General features: G+C 43.6%; 1 protein-coding gene across 2 annotated transcripts; it reads right to left on the bottom strand.

The window, feature by feature from the left end:
- Nucleotides 1-7166: 7166 nt before the first annotated feature.
- Nucleotides 7167-21089, bottom strand: vip (vasoactive intestinal peptide). 2 transcript variants are annotated; one of them, XM_034185501.1, is made up of 6 exons: nucleotides 20936-21089; nucleotides 20244-20348; nucleotides 19857-19979; nucleotides 11579-11704; nucleotides 9340-9451; nucleotides 7167-7961 (listed from the first exon to the last, which is right to left on the bottom strand). In XM_034185501.1, coding segments are annotated over exons 1-6 (477 nt in total). In that variant the 5' UTR covers nucleotides 20938-21089; the 3' UTR covers nucleotides 7167-7952. The 2 variants fall into 2 exon arrangements, with proteins under 2 accessions (XP_034041392.1, XP_034041393.1); XM_034185502.1 differs by having other exon boundaries at nucleotides 19857-19961; nucleotides 20936-21088.
- Nucleotides 21090-23221: the final 2132 nt, after the last annotated feature.

A 23221-nucleotide genomic window follows, 5' to 3' on the forward strand; every position in this document is an offset into this window, starting at 1 on the left:
CTTTTCAGTGTGTAAATAAAATTTGTGTAGTAAATTTTATAGGCAGAGTCAGTATTTAGCTTCTCACATTAGCTTAGAATGCAGAAATAAGGCTACAGATTTTTATAATTTTGGGGTGGAGGGGTGTTGAAGGCACACCCAACCAAGTCTCAGCCCTGTATCCACTTGAAACTAGAGCCACCCCTGAAGAATGCAACAAATAAATGACGAAGTAATGACAAAAGAATAGAAAATACAGCTGTAAACTCATTCCAAGATACTACTGAGAAATGGAGCATCTCAAGAATAAAAAGCAAAAACTACAACAACAAAACAAAAGTCAAGCAGCGCTCCTAAAAACCACAACATAAAGCTGATTGAAAAGGGGAAAACAGGCAGAACAGAAGAATATAAATCAATAAATCAGGCCACAACAAAATCACAAGTTGTAGCAGACAATAATTAAAAAAGAGAATAAAGATAAGATGCAGTCTGGCTGTCAGTGTGAAAAACCTGCATGAGTTATTGTGCTTTAATATTATCACAGGCTCCACAAGTCATCAGTGAAGCACATGTAAAACCACAATGAGGACTCTCTAGACTCTAAAGTACTCCAGTTTGCAACTTCCTTAACCTTCATTGTTACAGACACAAGACATTTCAAAACCAGCAACTGTTACCATACAATCAACCAGTTATTTCATTTACAGACCATTCTGAGCTGTCCATGGTGCTGAACATTTACAGTCACTATCTGCAGTGCTGAACATTTGGGATCACTGTCCTTGTTACAAAACATTTAGAGTCACTGTCATTGTTACAGAACATTTAGGGTCATCGTCCTTGTTACAAAACATTTAGAGTCACTGTCTTTGTTACAGAACATTTAGGGTCACCGTCCTTGTTACAAAACATTTAGAGTCACTGTCCTTGTTACGGAACATTTAGGGTCACTGTCCTTGTTACAGAACATTTAGGGTAACTGTCCTTGTTACGAAACATTTAGGGTCACTGTCCTTGTTACGGAACATTTAGGGTCACTGTCCTTGTTATGGAACATTTAAGGTCACCGTCCTTGTTATGGAACATTTAGGGTCACCGTCCTTGTTACAGAAAACATTTACGGTCACTGTCGTTGTTACGGAACATTTAGGATCACTGTCCTTGTTACGGAACATTTAGGGTCACTGTCCTTGTTATGAAACATATACGATCACTGTCCTTGTTACAAAACATTTAGGATCACTGTCCTTGTTACAAAACATTTAGGATCACTGTCCTTGTTACGGAACATTTAGGGTCACCGTCCTTGTTACAGAAAACATTTACGGTCACCGTCCTTGTTACAGGGAACATTTAGGGTCACCGTCCTTGTTACGGAATATTTAGGGTCACTGTCCTTGTTACGGAACATTTAGGATCACTGTCCTTGTTACGGAACATTTAGGGTCACTGTCCTTGTTATGAAACATATACGATCACTGTCCTTGTTACAAAACATTTAGGATCACTGTCCTTGTTACGGAACATTTAGGGTCACCGTCCTTGTTACAGAAAACATTTACGGTCACCGTCCTTGTTACAGGGAACATTTAGGGTCACCGTCCTTGTTACGGAATATTTAGGGTCACTGTCCTTGTTACGGAACATTTAGGATCACTGTCCTTGTTACGGAACATTTAGGGTCACCGTCCTTGTTACAGAAAACATTTACGGTCACCCTCCTTGTTACAGAAAACATTTACGGTCACTGTCCTTGTTATGGAATATTTACAACCCCTGGCAAAACTATGGACTCACCGGCCTCTGAGGATGTTCATTCAGTTGTTTAATTTTGTAGAAAAAAAGCAGATCACAGACATGACACAAAACTGAAGTCATTTCAAATGGCAACTTTCTGGCTTTAAGAAACACTATAAGAAATCAAGAAAAAAAAATTGTGGCAGTCAGTAACGGTTACTTTTTTAGACCAAGCAGAGGGAAAAAAAATATGGACTCACTCAATTCTGAGGAATAAATTATGGACTCACCCTGTAAATTTTCAACCCCAAAACTAACACCTGCATCAAATCAGATCTGCTCATTAGTCTGCATCTAAAAAGGAGTGATCACACCGTGGAGAGCTTTGCACCAAGTGGACTGACATGAATCATGGCTCCAACACGAGAGATGTCAACTGAAACAAAGGAGAGGATTATCAAACTCTTAAAAGAGGGTAAATCATCACGCAATGTTGCAAAAAGATGTTGGTTGTTCACAGTCAGCTGTGTCTAAACTCTGGACCAAATACAAACAACATGGGAAGGTTGTTAAAGGCAAACATACTGGTAGACCAAGGAAGACATCAAAGCGTCAAGACAGAAAACTTAAAGCAATATGTCTAAAAAATTGAAAATGCACAACAAAACAAGTGAGGTGTTGTGTGGGCTGCTGAAGAGGAGGTACTGCTGGCCCACCACCACCAGAGGGCGCTGCCGCCTCACAGGAGCAGCCAGGGTGACAGCTGTCACCCATCACCTGAGACAGCTGACAGCAATCATCAGAGGGGTATATCAGCAGGACGGCATCTCCACCTCATTGCCGAGATATCGTCTCTACCGAGGAGGTAACGTATCCAGCCGACTATATCAACCTTGAATACTTTTTGCCTTTATACAGAGAGAGAAGAGCAGCAGGAGACAGTGTTGGATAAGTACTCACACTCCTGCACTTCAGTGTTTACTTGACGAGAGGGGGAGGTAGGGTTACCACTGTCCGTGTTGCTGGGTGCAGCGCACCCACCTCTGACTGTTTTTGTTCCTCGCCAGCAGTACCAGATCCGACAAGCGGAGGCAGTGGTCACCTGGGAGTTCGGGACTTGGCGGCTCCAGTATTCCTGGGGTTCGGTGGCGGTGGAAATCAAGTGGTTCTGGTTCGACTTGGACAGACGTCTCCTACCTTCGAGCCTGCCCACACGACACCATTGGAATTCGGCTTGTTCCCGAAATTGTAATCTGTTGTGTTTGTTGTGCGAGTTTCACAACAATAAAGCTTTGTTATTTGACTTACTCCATTGTCCGTTCATTTGCGCCCCCTGTTGTGGGTCTGTGTTCCTACACTTTCACAACATGAGGAACGAATGGGAGGAAACTGGAGTCAACGTCTGTGACCGAACTGTAAGAAACCGCCTAAAGGAAATGGGATTTACATACAGAAAAGCTAAACGAAAGCCATCATTAACACCTAAACAGAAAAAAACAAGCCTACAATGGGCTAAAGAAAAGCAATCGTGGACTGTGGATGACTGGATGAAAGTCATATTCAGTGATGAATCTCGAATCTGCCTTGGGCAAGGTGATGATGCTGGAACTTTTGTTTGGTGCCGTTCCAATGAGATTTATAAAGATGACTGCCTGAAGAGAACATGTAAATTTTCACAGTCATTGATGATATGGTGCTGCATGTCAGGTAAAGGCACTGGGGAGATGGCTGTCATTACATCATCAATAAATGCACAAGTTTACATTGATATTTTGGACACTTTTCTTATCCCATCAATTGAAAGGATGTTTGGGGATGATGAAATCATTTTTCAAGATGATAATGCATCTTGCCATAGAGCAAAAACTGTGAAAACATTCCTTGCAAAAAGACACATAGGGTCAATGTCATGGCCTGCAAATAGTCCAGATCTTAATCCAATTGAAAATCTTTGGTGGAAGTTGAAGAAAATGGACCATGACAAGGCTCCAACCTGCAAAGCTGATCAGGCAACAGCAATCAGAGAAAGGTGGAGCCAGATTGATGAAGAGTACTGTTTGTCACTCATTAAGTCCATGCCTCAGAGACTGCAAGCTGTTATAAAAGCCAGAGGTGGTGCAACAAAATACTAGTGATGTGTTGGAGCGTTCTTTTGTTTTTCATGATTCCATAATTTTTTCCTCAGAATTGAGTGATTCCATATTTTTTTTCCTCTGCTTGGTCTAAAAAAGTAACCGTTACTGACTGCCACAATTTTTTTTTCCTGATTTCTTATAGTGTTTCTTAAAGCCAGAAAGTTGCCATTTGAAATGACTTTAGTTTTGTGTCATGTCTGTGATCTGCTTTTTTCTACAAAATTAAACAACTGAATGAACATCCTCCGAGGCTGGTGATTCCGTAATTTTGGCCAGGGGTTGTAGGGTCACTGTCCTTGTTACGGAACATTTAGGGTCACTGTCCTTGTTATGGAACATTTAGGGTCACTGTCCTTGTTACCGAACATTTAGGGTCACTGTCCTTGTTATGGAACATTTAGGGTCACCGTCCTTGTTATGGAACATTTAGGGTCACTGTCCTTGTTACGAAACATATACGATCACTGTCCTTGTTACGAAACATTTAGGATCACTGTCCTTGATACGGAACATTTAGGGTCACTGTCCTTGTTATGGAACATTTAGGGTCACCGTCCTTGTTATGGAACATTTAGGGTCACTGTCCTTGTTACGAAACATATACGATCACTGTCCTTGTTACGAAACATTTAGGATCACTGTCCTTGATACGGAACATTTAGGGTCACTGTCCTTGTTATGGAACATTTAGGGTCACTGTCCTTGTTATGGAATATTTAGGGTCACTGTCCTTGTTATGGAACATTTAGGGTCACTGTCCTTGTTACCGAACATTTAGGGTCACTGTCCTTGTTATGGAACATTTAGGGTCACCGTCCTTGTTACAGAAAACATTTACGGTCACCGTCCTTGTTACGGAACATTTACGGTCGCTGTCCTTGTTATGGAATATTTAGGGTCACTGTCCTTGTTACGGAACATTTAGGGTCACTGTCCTTGTTACGGAACATTTAGGGTCACCGTCCTTGTTACGAAACATTTAGAGTCACCATCTTTGTTACGGAACATTTAGGGTCACTGTCCTTGTTATGGAACATTTAGGGTCACTGTCCTTGTTACAGAATATTTAGAGTCGCTGTCCTTGTTACAAACATTTAGAGTCACCATCTTTGTTACGGAACATTTAGGGTCACTGTCCTTGTTACGGAATATTTAGGGTCACTGTCCTTGTTACGAAACATATACGATCACTGCCCTTGTTACAAAACATTTAGGGTCACTGTCCTTGTTACGAAACATTTAGAGTCACCGTCTTTGTTACAGAACATTTAGGGTCACTGTCCTTGTTACGGAACATTTAGGGTCACTGTCCTTGTTATGAAGCATTTAGGGTCACTGTTCTTGTTTTGGAATATTTAGGGTCACTTTCTTTGTTAGGGAACATTTACGGTCACCGTCCTTGTTACGGAACATTTACGGTCGCTGTCCTTGTTATGGAATATTTAGGGTCACTGTCCTTGTCATGGAACATTTAGGGTCACTGTCCTTGTTACAAAACATTTAGGGTCACTGTCCTTGTTACGGAATATTTAGGGTCACTGTCCTTGTTACGAAACATATACGATCACTGCCCTTGTCACTGTCCTTGTTATGAAACATTTAGAGTCACCGTCTTTGTTACAGAACATTTAGGGTCACTGTCCTTGTTACAAAACATTTAGGGTCACTGTCCTTGTTACGGAATATTTAGGGTCACTGTCCTTGTTACGAAACATATACGATCACTGCCCTTGTCACTGTCCTTGTTATGAAACATTTAGAGTCACCGTCTTTGTTACAGAACATTTAGGGTCACTGTCCTTGTTATGAAGCATTTAGGGTCACTGTTCTTGTTTTGGAATATTTAGGGTCACTGTCTTTGTTAGGGAACATTTACGGTCACCGTCCTTGTTACGGAACATTTACGGTCGCTGTCCTTGTTATGGAATATTTAGGATCACTGTCCTTGTCATGGAACATTTAGGGTCACTGTCCTTGTTACAAAACATTTAGGGTCACTGTCCTTGTTACTGAATATTTAGGGTCACTGTCCTTGTTACGAAACATATACGATCACTGCCCTTGTTACAAAACATTTAGGGTCACTGTCCTTGTTACGAAACATTTAGAGTCACCGCCTTTGTTACAGAACATTTAGGGTCACTGTCCTTGTTACGGAACATTTAAGGTCACTGTCCTTGTTACGGAATATTTAGGGTCACTGTCCTTGTTACGAAGCATTTAGGCTCACTGTTCTTGTTTCAGAATATTTAGGGTCGCTGTCTTTGTTAGGGAACGTTTACGGTCACCGTCCTTGTTACGGAACATTTACGGTCACTGTCCTTGTTACTAAAAATTTAGAGTCACTGTCTGTGTCTCTGTGTGTTTGATGGTCACCAAAATCACCCAAGAATATGCTCACAGATATTTTTTAAACTTATTGCAGGTTTTGGGCAAGAACCAAAGCGTCTACCAGAACATCTGTGCTGCATACAGATTAGACGTCCCCAAATCCTGATGGGAAGTGCCACCAAAGGTGGTTGAGAACTACAGGGCTAAGGTCCTGTGGGACTTCAAATTCCAGACAGACAAACCACTGCTATCCAACCAACCAGACATAGTGGTGGTTGACAAGGGAATGAAAATTGCAATTGAGATCGATGTGGCAATCCCAGCTGACAATAACATCAGAAAGAAGTAGCATGAGGAAACAGAGAAGCGCCAGAGGCTGAAGGAGCAACTGGAGCTGATGTGGAAGGTGAAGTCCAAAGTGGTCCCAGTGGTAATAGGAGCACTAGGAGCTATAGCCCCCAAATTGGAAAAGTGGCTCCAGCAGATTCCAAGTACAACATCAGAGGTCTCTGTTCAGAAAACTGCAGTCCTAGGAACAGCTAAGATACTGCGCTGAACCCTCAAACTCCCAGGCCTCTGGTAGAGGAGCTCAGCTTGAGGAACACACATGCCACCCTCCCATGTAATGTGCAACTCCACATTACATGGAGAAATCTATCTAGTTGTGGCAAATGATTCCACAAAATCTGGTTGTTTAAATGGGGAAAGCAAATGTAACAAATTGTTCCAATTATTGCAAATTATGTTTCCCATTGGAACAAGCGTGTTTTGTAGGACTGGTTGACAAAATTAGATTAGATGAATACATTTCATTGTTTTAGAGTATAAGATTTTTTTTCAGGGGAAGATAAATATGGCACAAAATAACTTAAAAATTGACAAATTCTTGGCATCATTGCAGATCCAGTAACCCCCCCCCACAACCCCTGCACACACACATACGCATATGTTGCATTTAAACACTCAGCCAGACAAAACAACTCAGCTTTGAAAAATAAACTGACATCTTTTATTTGGTGAGGTTTACATCACTATATGCACTAAAGGCAGGTCTATGCACAGTTATAACATCATTATAAAGTGATTATATGCATCTGTGTTCGTTCTTCTTCTTCTTGCTCCTTCCAGTCCTTTTCACAGGAAGTGGGTTCTGCAACTTAACAGTGTAGTTGTTCCAATGAAAAGGGCATTTTAATCATGTCTAATTTTACCATTTATTGAAAATAAAAAGACCTTTACATTATCTGTATTATACACAACTGGACAAATAATCCAGTAAAATCTTACAGTGCTTCAGTTGAAAGTTAGTAATACAGCTGAACGCAAAACAATAATACGTGAATACTACTGGAGATTGTAAGTATTCAAAGTGAATGGAAGTGTTGGTCAGAGAAGTTAATAAGAATTTAATCAAACACCTCCATCAGATTTCAAACAATATTCATATTAATAAAAAGGTACTGAAGGAAATCATTCCACTGAAGGTTTACTGAACAACTGTGAAAATCGTAAAACTCATTCAACATATTTCCGTCTCTTACTCGGCTGAACGTGGACACGCTTGCTGGTTGGAGCAAGAGCAGTTTGACCGGAATCGTTACTATTGTGTATATACAGTGTGGATGGATAAATAAATCAATAGTCACATGAGTGAAAACACGTCGTTGTTTGATCGTCGGATGTCCTTTGGATTAATACTGTGTTGTTCTTGGAATGGGTAGTTTCATGAGGATGACTTGAGGTATTCACACGGGTACCAGCCGCTCCTCAAAGTGGCTGCAAACAGACAACAAACAAAAACAAGGAAATATTAGAAATGTCATGATGTCATGCAAATTCTCTACTTTTTACAGTTTATTACAAGATGCCAGATAGTTGTTTTAGATTGAGTGGGTCTTTCTTCATAGATTCTTGAAAAAAAAAGTTTCAGGCGGTTAGTGTGTAATACTTAAAGAACCTTTTAAAAGGATGATTTTTTTTATGTACACATTTTAGTAAGTTGATAGCTTGTTAAAAGATGCTGGTACAAAATTGTTCACACTTTATAAAAACAGAATAGGTTAACAATACTTTTAATATAAACAGTTTGGCCATAAAATCTGAATTGTTACATGTAATTTATTGTGACTAAAAATAATTAAGGTAACAATTTACATAAACATTAACAGAGTGGAAGTAAAATAAAGAAGTTAGAATAACTTAAATAATTTGGCTGCTTATTAATGCCAAAACCTTCCAATTAAATTGGTTCAACTTTATTTGCCTTGTAGAGGACAAAGCAAATATACTCAACTACTTAGTTAAAAGCTTTACAAACTTGAGTTAGGCCATGGGACAGCATGGACATATCAGACATCAAATGAAAGCTGCCTTTATATAGAATCGACTACGTTTTGAAATCTGCACACAGCTTTATTGTGTCCAAAGGTATATATACATGATTTAAATATGATACCCTGTGAAAAATAAAAATACTTTTACAAAAATGAGGCTATAAGGTGTAGATGTTTAGTACAATGTAAATCTCTACAACTAGCTGCACAAAAGTATATACCATTTGAAGGTGTATCAGCTTTCATTTCATGCAAAAAGTATTCAAAAATTATTCAAATTGATATATATTTACAAAGATATTAGCCATTTCACAAGTGCCTGACATCAAATAAGCACAAACCAGGTGGGACGTACCAAAGAGTACAATGTGCTTCTTGTATCTTTCAGGTTGGTTCCAGATCAGAGGATATGCCTTCATACAAATCCCCATGTTGAAGGGGGGGTTTGTATACAGTTTTGTATTCTGTAATTATGGTGGTTAATGACAGGGTAGTAATCCAGTGATATAGTGAGTTCCAGTATTTTTACTGTTACCACTTATTTTGTAATCTAGGCATCCTAAGCTTTCTAATGCTACTGAATTTATATGGTTTGTGGGTGGGGGGCAAGGGGGACCATGTTGGCCCTGTACTCTTTAAGCTATATTTATATAAATATTCCCAGTTTGTGAGGCTTAAATCTAACCACAAAACTTAACCACTTATTTTTCCCTGCTCCTCCAGTTGCTGCTCACCAAAACTCAGCTTCACGTCTTAACTGGAAACTGGATATTTAAAGCAGACAAGCATGAAAATCCAACACGGGCTGGGTTTGTATGTACCAACTGAAAGTTGTTTAGGAGGTGATCTACATCGATGTCATCATAGTTCTCCTGGAAGGTGTTTGGTTCATTTATGGAGTCGTCTGGGTCGCTGGTTCCGGGGTCTTCTATGCTGTGTGCGAGAAGGTGAAAGATGTTAATTATGAAGTTGATAAATCAAAGTATTCCTGAGAGAAAATACTTTCTAAAAGCACAGTCAGGATGAGTATTTGTTAGCTGATGTTTTCTATTATCTATCAGGCAAAATATTCTATAGCATCCTTCAAGAATCAAATATTTCATTTTATTTCTGTTGTGTTGCTTTTGGGAAAGCGAACAATCAAAAATGTTTTGACAATAAATAAATAAATAAATAAAATAGAAAAACTTTTACTGGAATAAATGACATCACTTGAAATGGCTGGTTTGCTGATTTCTGCATAAAAATGCTCTTGTAGTTTTCATTGTTTCTGCTTTAAAAGGATGAATTATTATTTATTTACTTCAACAAACAGAAGAAAATAACAGAAATATGACTTAAATATATAATTTTCTTATGTTTGTCTATAAGAAATATAAGAAAATTATTTTATTAATAAAAGCATTGGTATTTATTTATTTATTTGTCTGTCTGCCTGTTAGCAGGATTACGTCAAAACTACTGCACTACTGAAATTTGCACCACAGATAGATATTAGACCATGGAAGACTCTCTGAATGTTGGAGGTGATCTGGATTCGGGATCAGGATTTCAATTTGCACACTTCGCTTTGTCAGATTTTGAGGTTTATGTCAAAACTACTTAATGGATTTTCACCAGATTTTCACCACACACTGGTGTTAGGTCATGAAAGACCCCATTAAATTTTGGAGGTGATCTGGATTCAGATCCAGATTCTTGATCAGGATTTCACTTTACAGATTTTTGAGGACTACGTCAAAACGACAGTATTTCATGGATACAACATCATGATGTAAAACCAAGATCAGGAAGACACTATTTTGTTTCAGATTGTGAATTAAATATCAGCTTGCAACATCTTGATCATTCTGGATCAGTATGCAATTATTGCATTGTGTTGTGGAATCCGGATCCAGGTAAAATCTGGGGCACGATGTGAATCACATATCTGTTATTTTGAGTCCTTATCATCCCTTAGAGGACATCAGAAATCTCAGATTGTTCTTGTTTGGAGATATTATGATCATGTGCACCTGATGTACATATTCAAATCATTTAAACCCAACAGACTTTAAGTTATGTTTCCATTTTTTTCAGCATAGCCAAAACTAAATTAAATGAAATATTATTGAGTGGGTAGACTCTAAAAAATGAATCTCTGTCTCAACAAGAAAAATTGATGTAACAATTTATATAGATTTTTTAAAGTTAGTTATTTCAACTTAGTTATTTCAACTTTCAGCTGAGTTAATGCCACAAGACTTCTCTCGTTAAGTTGGAATAACTTAAACAAAACTATTCAAATTGTTACATCACTTTTTCAGTTGGTTGCACTCAAATGAATTAAGTTAAGATGTTGGTGTAATTATTACTTAAGTTAGTTTGGATCAACCTAATGCATTGGAGTCTTTCCACCTCCTTTAAGCACTTTATTAAGTTGGTCCAAGAATTCTCTTTTTTCTGTGTACTTTAAATAAACTCAAAAAAATGTTCGTGCAGCCACCTTTAATGTATTATTTTTTTCTCAACTTTTTTTACAGTGTGGTCTGCAAGCCACTGAGATCTCAGATTTTCAAAATAAAACTCTGTGTCATTTGTAAGTCTTAAAATGAGACGTGTTCATGTACAGTGGGTGCACCTGGTCCAACCTGTGGCCTTTGACCACTTTGGCAACCTGATGATCTGGTGATTGATGTGCCCAAATAAAAGCTGCGTTTGAGAGCAGAAAGTGACGTTAAAATGATCTTCTGAGCTGTTATGTTGCTGTTACTTCGGTCTAGATGTACATTATGTACATACTTTGCACATTAAGCAGGCTGATTCTCTCCGATTTTAAATCTTCTCTTAAAACACATTTCTTCTCTTTGGCTTTTCACGCAGTTTGACACGTTCGTTTTTTTTTTAGTGATTCTGCTTTTAACTGTGGTTTATTTATTTATTTTTTTTAACTTGCCTGTTCTTGTTGTGTTCAGGGCTTTGGTTGTTGGTATGCATTTTAAAGTGCTTTATAAATAAATTCAGATTGAGATTGAGATAGATGTGGGTACTCTGAGTGTCAGGAGAAGGAGCGTTTCACACCTTCTTTTGCCCGTTAAGACGGAGTTCAAGTATTTCTTGACGGCCATCTGTTTACGAAAGCGGCTGTAGTTGTCTGTAAAAACGGCATCTGAGTGACGCTTCACAGGTTCGTCCATCAGCTCATCACTAAAGAAGAAAATCAGAGAAGAAGACAAATAAAGATTAGTGACAAAAACATGCTCATGCATCATCTCTTGTCATTTAATGCATTGTTGAGTCTCTCCTGGCTTTCTGACAAACAGTCATGGCCATAGGTATTTAGACAGCTACATTAGATCAAATTTAGGTACAGTTTGCCTCTATTCACCAGTGCAATGAGGATAAAGTGGAACGAGAGCACCGCACTCGTAGAGCGCAAACCTCCACCAACGCTGGTTTCCAGTTCCACAATTTTTTACTTTGGAAAAAATTTTCAAGGTCACACTCCTGTTAGAAGTGACTTTTCATAAGTTAAAATATAACACAAAATATAGATCAAAAGGGCTTTTCAGTGCAAATGCAAAATATACATTAAATGGGGTTTTCAATGTTAAATTTAATAGCCACAAAATCTGTAATCTGGATCAGATGCAGATCAAACTTTGTCAGTCAATAAAGGATACCATCCTGCACAGTGATGTCACATATGAAACAAATGTGATCTTTTTTGACAGAGTTATGAAGTTTTTAAAATTTATTCAATGTTAAAGATATGTTGGGAAAGTGTAGGTACACGGACCCACAACAGGGGGCGCAAATGAACGGACAATGGAGGAAGTCAAATAACAACACTTTACTGTTGTGAATGGGCACAACAAACACAACAGATTACAACAATAGACAAAAAGCCAAATCACAAAAGGTGTCGTGTGGGCAGGCTCGAAGATAGAAGACGTCTGTCCAAAGTAGAACCGGAACCACACGATTTCCTCCGCCACCAGACCCCGGGAATACTGGAGCCGCCAAGTCCCGAACTCCCAGGTGGCCACTGCCTCCGCGTGTCGGACCTGGTACTGCTGGCGAGGAACAAAAAAAACAATTAAATGTGGGCGCGCTTGCACCCAGCAATCCACACGGCAGGAAAACTACCTCCACCTCTCGTTGGAAAAAGAGTCTGCTATACAATGCACAAAAGGTTACTGTCGAAAGATCACACAGTCAGCTGAGAACGTTACCTTCCAGGTAGAGCGATATCTCGGCAAAGAGACGGAGACGTCGTCCTGCTGATGTACCCCTGCTGATCAGGTGATTGGTAACAGCTGTTGCAGGTGATGCGTGACAGCTGTCACCCTGGCTGCTCCTGTGAGGCGGCTGCGCCCTCTGGTGCCTGGAGCCCGCACTCCAGACAGGGCGCCCTCTGGTGGTGGGCCAGCAGTACCTCCTCTTCTGGCGGCCCACACAACAGGACCCCCCCCTCAACGGGCGCCTCCTGGCCCGACCAGGCTTGTCCGGGTGGCGGCGGTAGAAATCGGCCAGGAGGGCCGGGTCCAGGATGAAGCTCCTCTTCACCCAGGAGCGTTCTTCGGGACCGTACCCCTCCCAGTCCACCAAATACTGGAAGCCCCGGCCCATCCTACGGACATCCAAGAGCCGGCGTACAGTCCAAGCCGGCTCGCCATCGATGATCCGGGCAGGAGGCGGCGCCGGACCCGGAGTACAGAGGGGTGAGGTGTGATGCGGTTTAACTCGGGACACATGAAACACAGGATGGATCCGCAGTGAGGCCGGAAGCTGAAGCCTCACTGCGGCTGGACTGATGACCTTAAGGATCTTGAAGGGGCCGATGTAACGGTCCTGTAGCTTGGGGGAGTCCACTTTGAGGGGAATGTCCTTTGTGGATAACCACACCTCCTGCCCTGGCCGATACGCAGGGGCCGGGGTCCGCCGACGGTCTGCATGGGCTTTTGCCCTCGTCCGGGCCTTTAGCAAAGCAGAACGGGCAGCATGCCACACCCGACGGCACTTCCGTAGGTGGGCCTGGACCGAGGGCACACCGACCTCTCCCTCAACCACCGGAAACAACGGGGGCTGATACCCCAGACACACCTCAAAAGGGGAGAGGCCGGTGGCTGAAGACACCTGGCTGTTATGGGCATACTCGATCCAGGCCAAATGGGTACTCCAGGCCGCCGGGTGCGCGGCAGTCACGCAGCGCAAGGCCTGTTCCACCTCCTGGTTTACCCGTTCTGCTTGCCCGTTGGTCTGAGGGTGGTACCCGGACGAGAGACTCACCGTGGCCCCCAGTTCCCGGCAGAAGCTCCTCCAGACTTGCGAGGAGAACTGGGGACCGCGATCGGAGATGATGTCTGTTGGAATCCCATGCAGCCGGACGACGTGGTGGACCAGGAGGTCCGCTGTCTCCTGGGCTGTTGGGAGCTTCGGGAGGGCCACGAAGTGGGCCGCCTTGGAGAATCAGTCCACTATCGTGAGGATGGTGGTGTTACCCTGGGACGACGGGAGGCCCGTGACAAAATCCAGGCCGATGTGGGACCAGGGGCGATGAGGCACAGGCAGCGGCTGGAGTAGTCCTGATGCCCTGCGATGGTCAGCCTTGCCCCTGGCGCAGGTGGTGCAGGCCTGGATATAATCCCGGATGTCGGCCTCTAGGGACGCCCACCAGAAGCGCTGCCGGACAACTGCCACGGTTCTTCGCACCCCTGGATGACAGGAGAGCTTGGAGCCGTGACAGAAGTCCAGCTTCTGGTGGGACGTATAGTTTGTTCTTCGGCCCAGTTCCAGGGTCCGGGCTTCGTGCCAGGGCCTCCCGGACGGTTCTCTCTACGTCCCAGGTGAGGGTGGCCACGATAGTGGACTCCGGGATGATGGGTTCCGGTGGATCCGACAACTCCGCTTTGACTTCATCTTCATGTACCCGGGACAAGGCATCCGATCTCTGGTTTTTGGTCCCGGGACGGTAGGTGATCCGGAAGTCAAAACGGCCGAAGAACAGTGACCAGCGGGCTTGCCTGGGGTTCAGCCGCTTGGCGGTCCTGATATACTCCAGGTTACGGTGGTCAGTGAAAACCGTGAATGGCACGGACGTTCCCTCCAACAGATGTCTCCACTCTTCAAGAGCCTCTTTCACCGCAAGGAGTTCTCGATTGTCGACGTCATAGTTCCGTTCGGCCGGGGTCAACCTGCGGGAAAAATAGGCACACAGGTGAAGGACCTTATCGGCCTCTCCGCTCTGGGAAAGCACAGCTCCTATCCCTGAGTCCGAGGCGTCCACTTCAACCACTAACTGGCGACTAGGATCGGGCTGCACCAGAACGGGTGCAGACGAGAAGCGCCGTTTCAACTCCTTGAACGCGGCATCGCAACGATCCGACCAGGTGAAGGGGACTTTTGGTGAGGTCAGGGCTGTCAGGGGGCTAACTACCTGACTGTAGCCCTTAATGAACCTCCTGTAGAAATTTGCAAAGCTGAGGAACTGTTGCAGCTTCCTACGGCTAGTGGGTTGGGGCCATTCTCTCACCGCCGCAACCTTGGCCGGATCAGGAGCGACGGAGTTGGGGGAGATGATAAACCCCAGGAAGGACAAAGATGTGCGGTGAAACTCACACTTCTCGCCCTTCACAAACAGCCGGTTCTCCAACAACCGCTGCAGGACCTGACGTACATGCCGGACATGAGTCTCAGGATCCGGAGAAAAGATGAGTATATCGTCTAGATATACGAAGACGAATCGGTGCAGGAAATCCCGCAAGACATCATTAACTAATGCTTGGAACGTCGCGGGGGCGTTTGTGAGGCCGAACGGCATGACCAGGTACTCAAAGTGACCTAAGGGGGTGTTAAATGCCGTCTTCCACTCGTCTCCCTTCCGGATCCGAACCAGGTGATACGCATTTCTAAGATCTAGCTTAGTGAATATTTGGGCTCCATGCAGGGGCGTGAACACTGAATCCAACAGGGGCAACGGGTATCGATTACGAACCGTGATTTCGTTCAGCCCCCTATAATCAATGCATGGACGAAGTCCGCCGTCTTTTTTACCCACAAAAAAGAAACCTGCACCCATCGGGGAGGTGGAATTCCGGATCAACCCGGCGGCTAAAGAGTCCCGGATGTAGGTCTCCATTGATTCACGCTCAGGTCGTGAGAGGTTGTACAGCCTGCTGGACGGGAACTCAACGCCTGGAACCAAATCAATGGCACAATCGTACGGACGGTGGGGGGGAAGGGTGAGCGCCAGATCCTTACTGAACACATCTACAAGGTCATGGTACTCCACCGGCACCGTCCCTAGATTGGGCGGGACTCTGACCTCCTCCTTAGCCTGGGAACCGGGAGGAACCGAGGAACCTAAACATGCCCGATGGCAGGTCTCGCTCCACTGAACCACTACCCCGGACGGCCAATCGATCCGGGGATTGTGTTTTAACATCCAGGGGAACCCTAGAATCACACGGGAGGTGGCAGGAGTCACAAAAAACTCGATCTCCTCCCGGTGATTTCCTGACACCACCAGAGTTACTGGTGGTGTCTTATGTGTGATTAGAGGGAGTAGGGAGCCATCTAGTACCTGCACCTGCACAGGCGAGGTAAGCGCCACCAGAGGGAGCCCTATCTCCCTGGCCCATCTGCTGTCTAACAGATTCCCTTCAGAGCCCGTGTCCACCAGTGCTGGGGCCTTCAGGGTTAAATCCTCATAAAGGATTGTCACTGGGAGTCCTGTGGCAATATGGGTATGTCCCACGTGAATGTTTTGGCCCACCCCTAATCCAGTGTCTAGGGGCGGGCGTTGGTGTTTAACCGCTCGGGGCAGTCCCTCACTTGATGCTCTATTGAGCCACAAACAAAGCACGCTCCGCGGGCCAGCCTCCTCTGTCTATCTGGTGCCCTAAATGTGGCCCTGCTCGTGTCCATAGCTTCGTCAGCAGGGGGAGCTGTCACCACACGTAGCGTAAAGGCCATGGAGCGTGGGGAGGGCGGAACTCGGTCGGAACCGGAAAGGAGAGGGACGAAGCATGCCCGGCCACGCCCTTCGTCTCGTTCCCGACGGCGTTCTTCTAACCGATTGTCTAATCGTATAACGAGATCAATAAGCCCGTCTAAATCCCGCGGTTCGTCCTTGGCCACCAGGTGCTCCTTCAGGACCAACGACAGTCCGTTTACGAAGGTGGCACGGAGGGCAGTGCTATTCCAGCCGGACCTCGCAGCCGCGATGCGGAAGTCGACTGCATAAGCAGCTGCGCTCCGGCGCCCCTGTCTCATTGACAGCAGCACGGCTGAAGTGGTCTCTCCTCTATTTGGGTGATCAAACACTGTTCTGAACTCCCTCACAAACCCATTATATGTCAGAAGGAGCCGTGAATTTTGCTCCCAGAGCGCTGTAGCCCAAGCGCGTGCCTCGCCGCGAAGCAGATTAATCACATAAGCTATCTTACTAGCATCAGTCGCGTACATGACGGGACGTTGTGCGAAGACGAGCGAACACTGCATAAGAAAGTCCGCGCATGTCTCTACACAACCCCCGTACGGTTCTGGAGGGCTTATGTATGCTTCAGGGAAAGGTGGGAGGGGTCGTTGAACGACCTGTGGAACGTCACTATTGCGCACAGGATCGACAGGAGGGAGAGCCGCAGCAGCGCCCTGAGGGCGCGCTTCCACCTGCGCGGCGAGAGCCTCCACCCTGCGGTTAAGGAGGACGTTCTGCTCGGTCATCAGATCCAGCCGAGCCGTAAAAGCGGTGAGGATTTGCTGCAACTCACCGATCATTCCTCCTGCAGACGCCTGTGCGCCCTGCTCTTCCATTGGCCGTTCAACGGCCGGTTGATGCCCCTCGGGGTCCATGACGTTGGCCGAGATATCCTGTTGGGAAAGTGTAGGTACACGGACCCACAACAGGGGGCGCAAATGAACGGACAATGGAGGAAGTCAAATAACAACACTTTACTGTTGTGAATGGGCACAACAAATACAATCAGATTACAACAATAGACAAAAAGCCAAATCACAAAAGGTGTCGTGTGGGCAGGCTCGAAGATAGAAGACGTCTGTCCAAAGTAGAACCGGAACCACACGATTTCCTCCGCCACCAGACCCCGGGAATACTGGAGCCGCCAAGTCCCGAACTCCCAGGTGGCCACTGCCTCCGCGTGTCGGACCTGGTACTGCTGGCGAGGAACAAAAAAAAACAATTAAATGTGGGCGCGCTTGCACCCAGCAATCCACACGGCAGGAAAACTACCTCCACCTCTCGTTGGAAAAAGAGTCTGCTATACAATGCACAAAAGTCACAAAAGGTTACTGTCAAAAGATCACACAGTCAGCTGAGAACGTTACCTTCCAGGTAGAGCGATATCTCGGCAAAGAGGTGGAGATGTCGTCCTGCTGATGTACCCCTGCTGATCAGGTGATTGGTAACAGCTGTTGCAGGTGATGCGTGACAGCTGTCACCCTGGCTGCTCCTGTGAGGCGGCTGCGCCCTCTGGTGCCTGGAGCCCGCACTCCAGACAGGGCGCCCTCTGGTGGTGGGCCAGCAGTACCTCCTCTTCTGGCGGCCCACACAACAAGATAGGAATTTTTCACATTTTCCAAGATTTTTCCTGACTTTGACCTTTGACATATGACCTTGGAAACTGAATCAGTTATTGCCTATCAGGGTATGAATTTTCAGTAAAAACTGTATAATGATACATGAAAAATTGTGGGCTCCAGGCTGTTCACAAACAAACAGACAAATGAACAAACGGCATATAAGCATATAACCTCCTCCAACTTCGGCAGAGGTAACAATCAAGATATGCATGTAGTGTAGATTTTTTGCTTAACAGGTATAATAAAATTGTCACATATGACCTCCATTTTCAGAAACCATAAGCAAATAGACAAACTAACATAATTCTAAACATAAGGATTAAATCATTGCTTTCACATCCAGTCTTCTTGAGACAACTCAAAGAATGGAAATGTGACCATGTCCAAGTCACTGAATATGTTTGAACTTCATTTACATCAATCATGAATAAATACAAACAGTATTCGACTGTGTGGTAAATTTGAAAGCATGTTCACAAAAACTGAGTGACCAAGATGGAGACTATAGTGAGGGAAGCCACCAAGACACTCATTACAACTCTCCATGAGTTATCGTCTCCTGTAGCTGTGACTGGAGAAACTGTGCATTGTAGAACATTTGTCAGTTGCATCACCAGTTGTGCGGGTTCATTATGGCACAGAGAAGGATTTTCTTAAAAAGAAGACATGAAATTTCAGCTCCAGTTTTTCAGAAGGCACTTGAGAGACTTGAGCCTGGATTTAATGTGTTTTCTTATATAAAAATCATTCTCTATTCCACTCCACCACAAAGTCATTTGCAATAGACAAAAGTTGCATAATGCACATTTTCTCCCGTTACAGCCACAGAAGTTTTTTGAAAACTGCTCACACAGTGTTGTTTATTTGCTGTTTTGTTTTTCTTTATGGGTTCAAATAATAGCAGTAATAATAAAGTGACATCTGATTGTGAATTAAAATGACAACCTTGACTTATTTAGCAAATTCCAGTCAAGCTTTAATCTGAAATTGCACCAGAAAAATTGTTACGTATGTCAGTTAGAAACATTAGACAACTGTGTCAATTGGACACATTGTGATCACGTGCAACTGATGTACATATTTAAACCATTTAAATTGAACAGACTTTTTTTTTTTTAGTGTCATCTTTAGTGCACACAAAAAGCGAATGAGGCAGGATGGGTGCTTTATTTTACTTTTTTGTTTTCCATTTACTTAAAATACACACTACAATAAAAAGAGAGCAGTCAAACCAACTTTAAAAAGTGCTTGGACTGGTAACATGCAAATTAATATCAACTTAATATTTGCACCATCTTGTTAACTTTATTTGGATAAATTCAGTTCATTTGAGACTCACTACCTAAAGCAATGGAATTAGTTTTTTTTTTCTTTCTCTCTTTTTTCAGTGTATGCCTTTGGTTAAATTATTTGTCAAGTTCATTTAGTTCAATGAACTTAATATTTTTGCTTTTAACTGACCTAATGCAGTTTTGTGGATCCTGTTGACAAAATAATTTTTTTGTGAGTATGGATGAAGATTGTTTTGTCATCTTGCTTTTTTCCCCAGTTTTCACTGGTTAAATTAAATAAAAGCTTCATAAATACAAAATTTTATTTTAAAAGTACTTTAAATTTTATTTAAATTGCCTTTAGGTAAAGTGACATGGCAATTTGTCCAAATGTGAGAGGTGAAAAATATTCTTCTGTTTTACAGTTTACACAGATCAGTTTTCACAAGGTAAATTCTGCTTTACCAGAACATCTGGCAGCCTACCTGACGCGCTTCCCGATCAGGGACTCCAGGTACCTCCGCGCCGAAAGCTGACCCAATAGTTTGCTGTATCCACTGGTGAACAAACCGTCTGCGTGTCTCGTCGGTCTGCGCATCCACACAGAACTTCAAACACCACACGAAATAAAACCAATCCAATTCTAGTGCAAATGGCCATCCCGTTTCAAATTACTTAAATGCGTAAAACTTGTATTCATTATACAAGAACAGGGCGGATTTGAATGAAATCCAGGAGCTCCGGTTTGAACTCTACATCTTAATTTGCCTGATGCATCATAAAGCAAAACACATGACCAAAATTAAAGCCTATTATTAACGATAGCTCATGCAGTGAATTCGCGTTTTGCATCAGTTTGATTTGGCTCTCACCTCATGGGTGTGTGTGGCAGACTCAGAGTCCGGGAGTACAAAACGCTGCACAGCGCTATTAAAAGAAGCAGCTGGGAGCCGCTCCGCTGTAACATCGCTTTACACCTGAGGACGGAAACCATGAAGAGTTAGTCCCCTCCTTGACAAGCAAACACCGTCGACAAATTCTAATTATCAAGCAAAGACACTTTTATAAGAACCGGTTAATCCAGGAACTTTTAGTTACTGTTAAAGATTGCGCGCAACAACCCAGATATGCTTTAATAACAAGTAAAAACTAGAATATTGTTTTTAGAATATTGTTTCTCATCTGGACGCTAATCTGTGCGAAAGTCCTCTGCTGATTATGAATTTCAATAAAACAGACAAACAAAACTCAACGCAATTCACTGCGTAATTACGCACGGCGCGAATCCTGGTTAGTCGTTACTGTGCTGTGGAGAGGCTGCGCTTCTTTTTTTTAACACCATAGACCATATTTATTATACTAAAGTGATACTCTTACTTTCACAAGCAAAGTATCGATGTAAAAGTCGATAATGTGTTATTAGGACTAACATATCCAAATCGCTGCTGCCGTGCGTAATAGGAACAGAACCACAACGATACAACGGCTATAAACGATGATCACCGCGCTCGCACTGATTCAAAGAATCTTTGGTCTAAGCGTTCATGAAAAATTATGCTCTTACATGTGCTCTGCGGAAAGGTGAAAGCTGTTGCTCTGTCCTTTACGCGCTCCAAAGTTCCGCTGTTGCACCGCTGGTGTAGCTCCACTCTGCTGGATTCTGTTCGCCTTTAGCTTTGCTCCTCTTTTTATATATCTGAATATTTGCAGCAGGAGGGGAGACCAGATTCGATCAGCGGTCTGAGACGTCAGTTGTTTTCGTCATTGCTTTTGCTCACGGTCGGAACCAAACAAGCCAATGGTAAAATTAAGTACCCCCCCCTTTTTTTTTCTAATTAATCACAGGGGAATATAACTTAAATGTCATGGGTTAATGCTTTGACTCATCATTTTCCCTGGCCTCCCCTCCCATCCTCCCATCACTGTGCGGGTCAATTGCTGCAGGAAAGCTGTAAGGGAAAAGTTAAAAACAACAACAACTACTACTACTACTACTTAAAAAGATTTGAGTTTAAAGGTGAAATTCACAGTGCTCATTTAGGAATAAAAGCGTAGAATCAAAATACACAATTCAAAGAACAAATGCAACAACAACGCATCAAATTCAATTTCATCTGTTAATTATAGAATGATGGGGTTTTTTGCAAAAGCCATTACATTTTAATAATATCTGTTTTTATTATTGCCACATTTGCTCACCTGTTTTGTTGATTCATTACTTTACTGGCCTTAAACATCACAATAATATTTGACCAAACTAATTCATGCATTTATTTCCTCTAGGCTGGACTATTGTAATTCATTATTATCAGGTTGTCCTAAAAGTTCCCTGAAAAGCCTTCAGTTAATTCAAAATGCTGCAGCTAGAGTACTGACAGGGACTAGAAGGAGAGAGCATATTTCACCCATATTGGCCTCTCTTCATTGGCTTCCTGTTAATTCTAGAATAGAATTTAAAATTCTTCTTCTTACTTATAAGGTTTTGAATAATCAGGTCCCATCTTATCTTAGGGACCTCATAGTACCATATCACCCCAATAGAGCGCTTCGCTCTCAGACTGCAGGCTTACTTGTAGTTCCTAGGGTTTTTAAGAGTAGAATGGGAGGCAGTGTTATATGGCTGGGGGGGCCTGGCTGCCGGTTTGTTTGTCGTTTGGTTTCCTCCCAGGTGGCGTGCATTTGGGACTGAGTGGCTGTGTTGCTGAGGCTGTCAGGACTTCACCCTGATCACCTGCGACTCGTCAGGACTCACAGCTGAGGTGCATCTGGATGGATTGGAGCATGTTGGCATTTAAGACTGGAGTGCACAGTGTGTATTTGCCAGAGACTCGACCTTGTGACCAGACGGGTGAGATCGTCGTCTTGGGAGCCATCTCATCAGCAGCGGACGCTGAGAATGTCCAGGTTTGATGCACGGTCTGTGAAAGAGGAGGGGGTGAGGTCTCACGCTCGTCAGCACACTTCCTGAGGTACGTTGGATTTTGTGACTAACAGTTATACAGTCAGTAAATGTGGTGTCCCTCACACCTTATTGTATTGAGCTGTATGTTAGTCATGTATCAGCTTCCACTGCGGTGGAGTTTTGTGAACGGGATGTTCCATGCCTGCAGGTTGGGAAGCTGATCAGTAATCAAGCCAGGAAGTGTTTGCTGTTTGTACACCTTTAAGTGTTCTGTGTGTAGAGTGTGGACTCACATAATGGTTCCTTCTTTCACAGACTCGGTTGTTGCGGCCACCTGGGGGGTGTCGGCGGGGTCCTTGAGTCCGAAACAGCTTCTGGCTCCGGACCGTTAGCGCTGCTGGGAGCGCACCACGCCAGACCGCACCTTTTTGTTATATTATCTTTTGTTATTATCACTGTTATGTATTAAATTCAGTTAGCCTTTGTACCGTGCTCTGCTTATTTCATACTGGGTCCTTCAAACGCTGGTCGGTTCTCCGAGCTGCGTCCGACACATAACAGGCAGAGCCTTCAGCTTTCAGGCTCCTCTCCTGTGGAACCAGCTCCCAATTCGGATCAGGGAGACAGACACCCTCTCTACTTTTAAGATTAGGCTTAAAATTTCCTTTTTGCTAAAGCTTATAGTTAGGGTTGGATCAGGTGACCCTGAACCATCCCTTAGTTTTGCTGCTATAGACTTAGACTGCTGGGGGGTTCCCATGATGCACTGAGTGTTTCTTTCTCTTTTTGCTCTGTATGCACCACTCTGCATTTAATCATTAGTGATTGATCTCTGCTCCCCTCCACAGCATGTCTTTTTCCTGATTCTCTCCCCTCAGCCCCAACCAGTCCCAGCAGAAGACTGCCCCTCCCTGAACCTGGTTCTGCTGGAGGTTTCTTCCTATTAAA

Source organism: Thalassophryne amazonica, chromosome 13, assembly GCF_902500255.1.
Source record: "Thalassophryne amazonica chromosome 13, fThaAma1.1, whole genome shotgun sequence".
Taxonomy (NCBI): Eukaryota; Metazoa; Chordata; class Actinopteri; order Batrachoidiformes; family Batrachoididae; genus Thalassophryne; species Thalassophryne amazonica.

Bases quoted from the DNA above. Each gene is read 5' to 3' on its own strand.
- vip (XM_034185501.1), bottom strand. The intron at 11,705-19,856 runs GTAGGCTGCCAG...TTTCTTCTTTAG, and splicing joins CTGATCGGGAAGCGCGTCAG to TGATGAGCTGATGGACGAAC. The intron at 9,452-11,578 runs GTGTGAAACGCT...TCTCGCACACAG, and splicing joins GTCTTAACGGGCAAAAGAAG to CATAGAAGACCCCGGAACCA.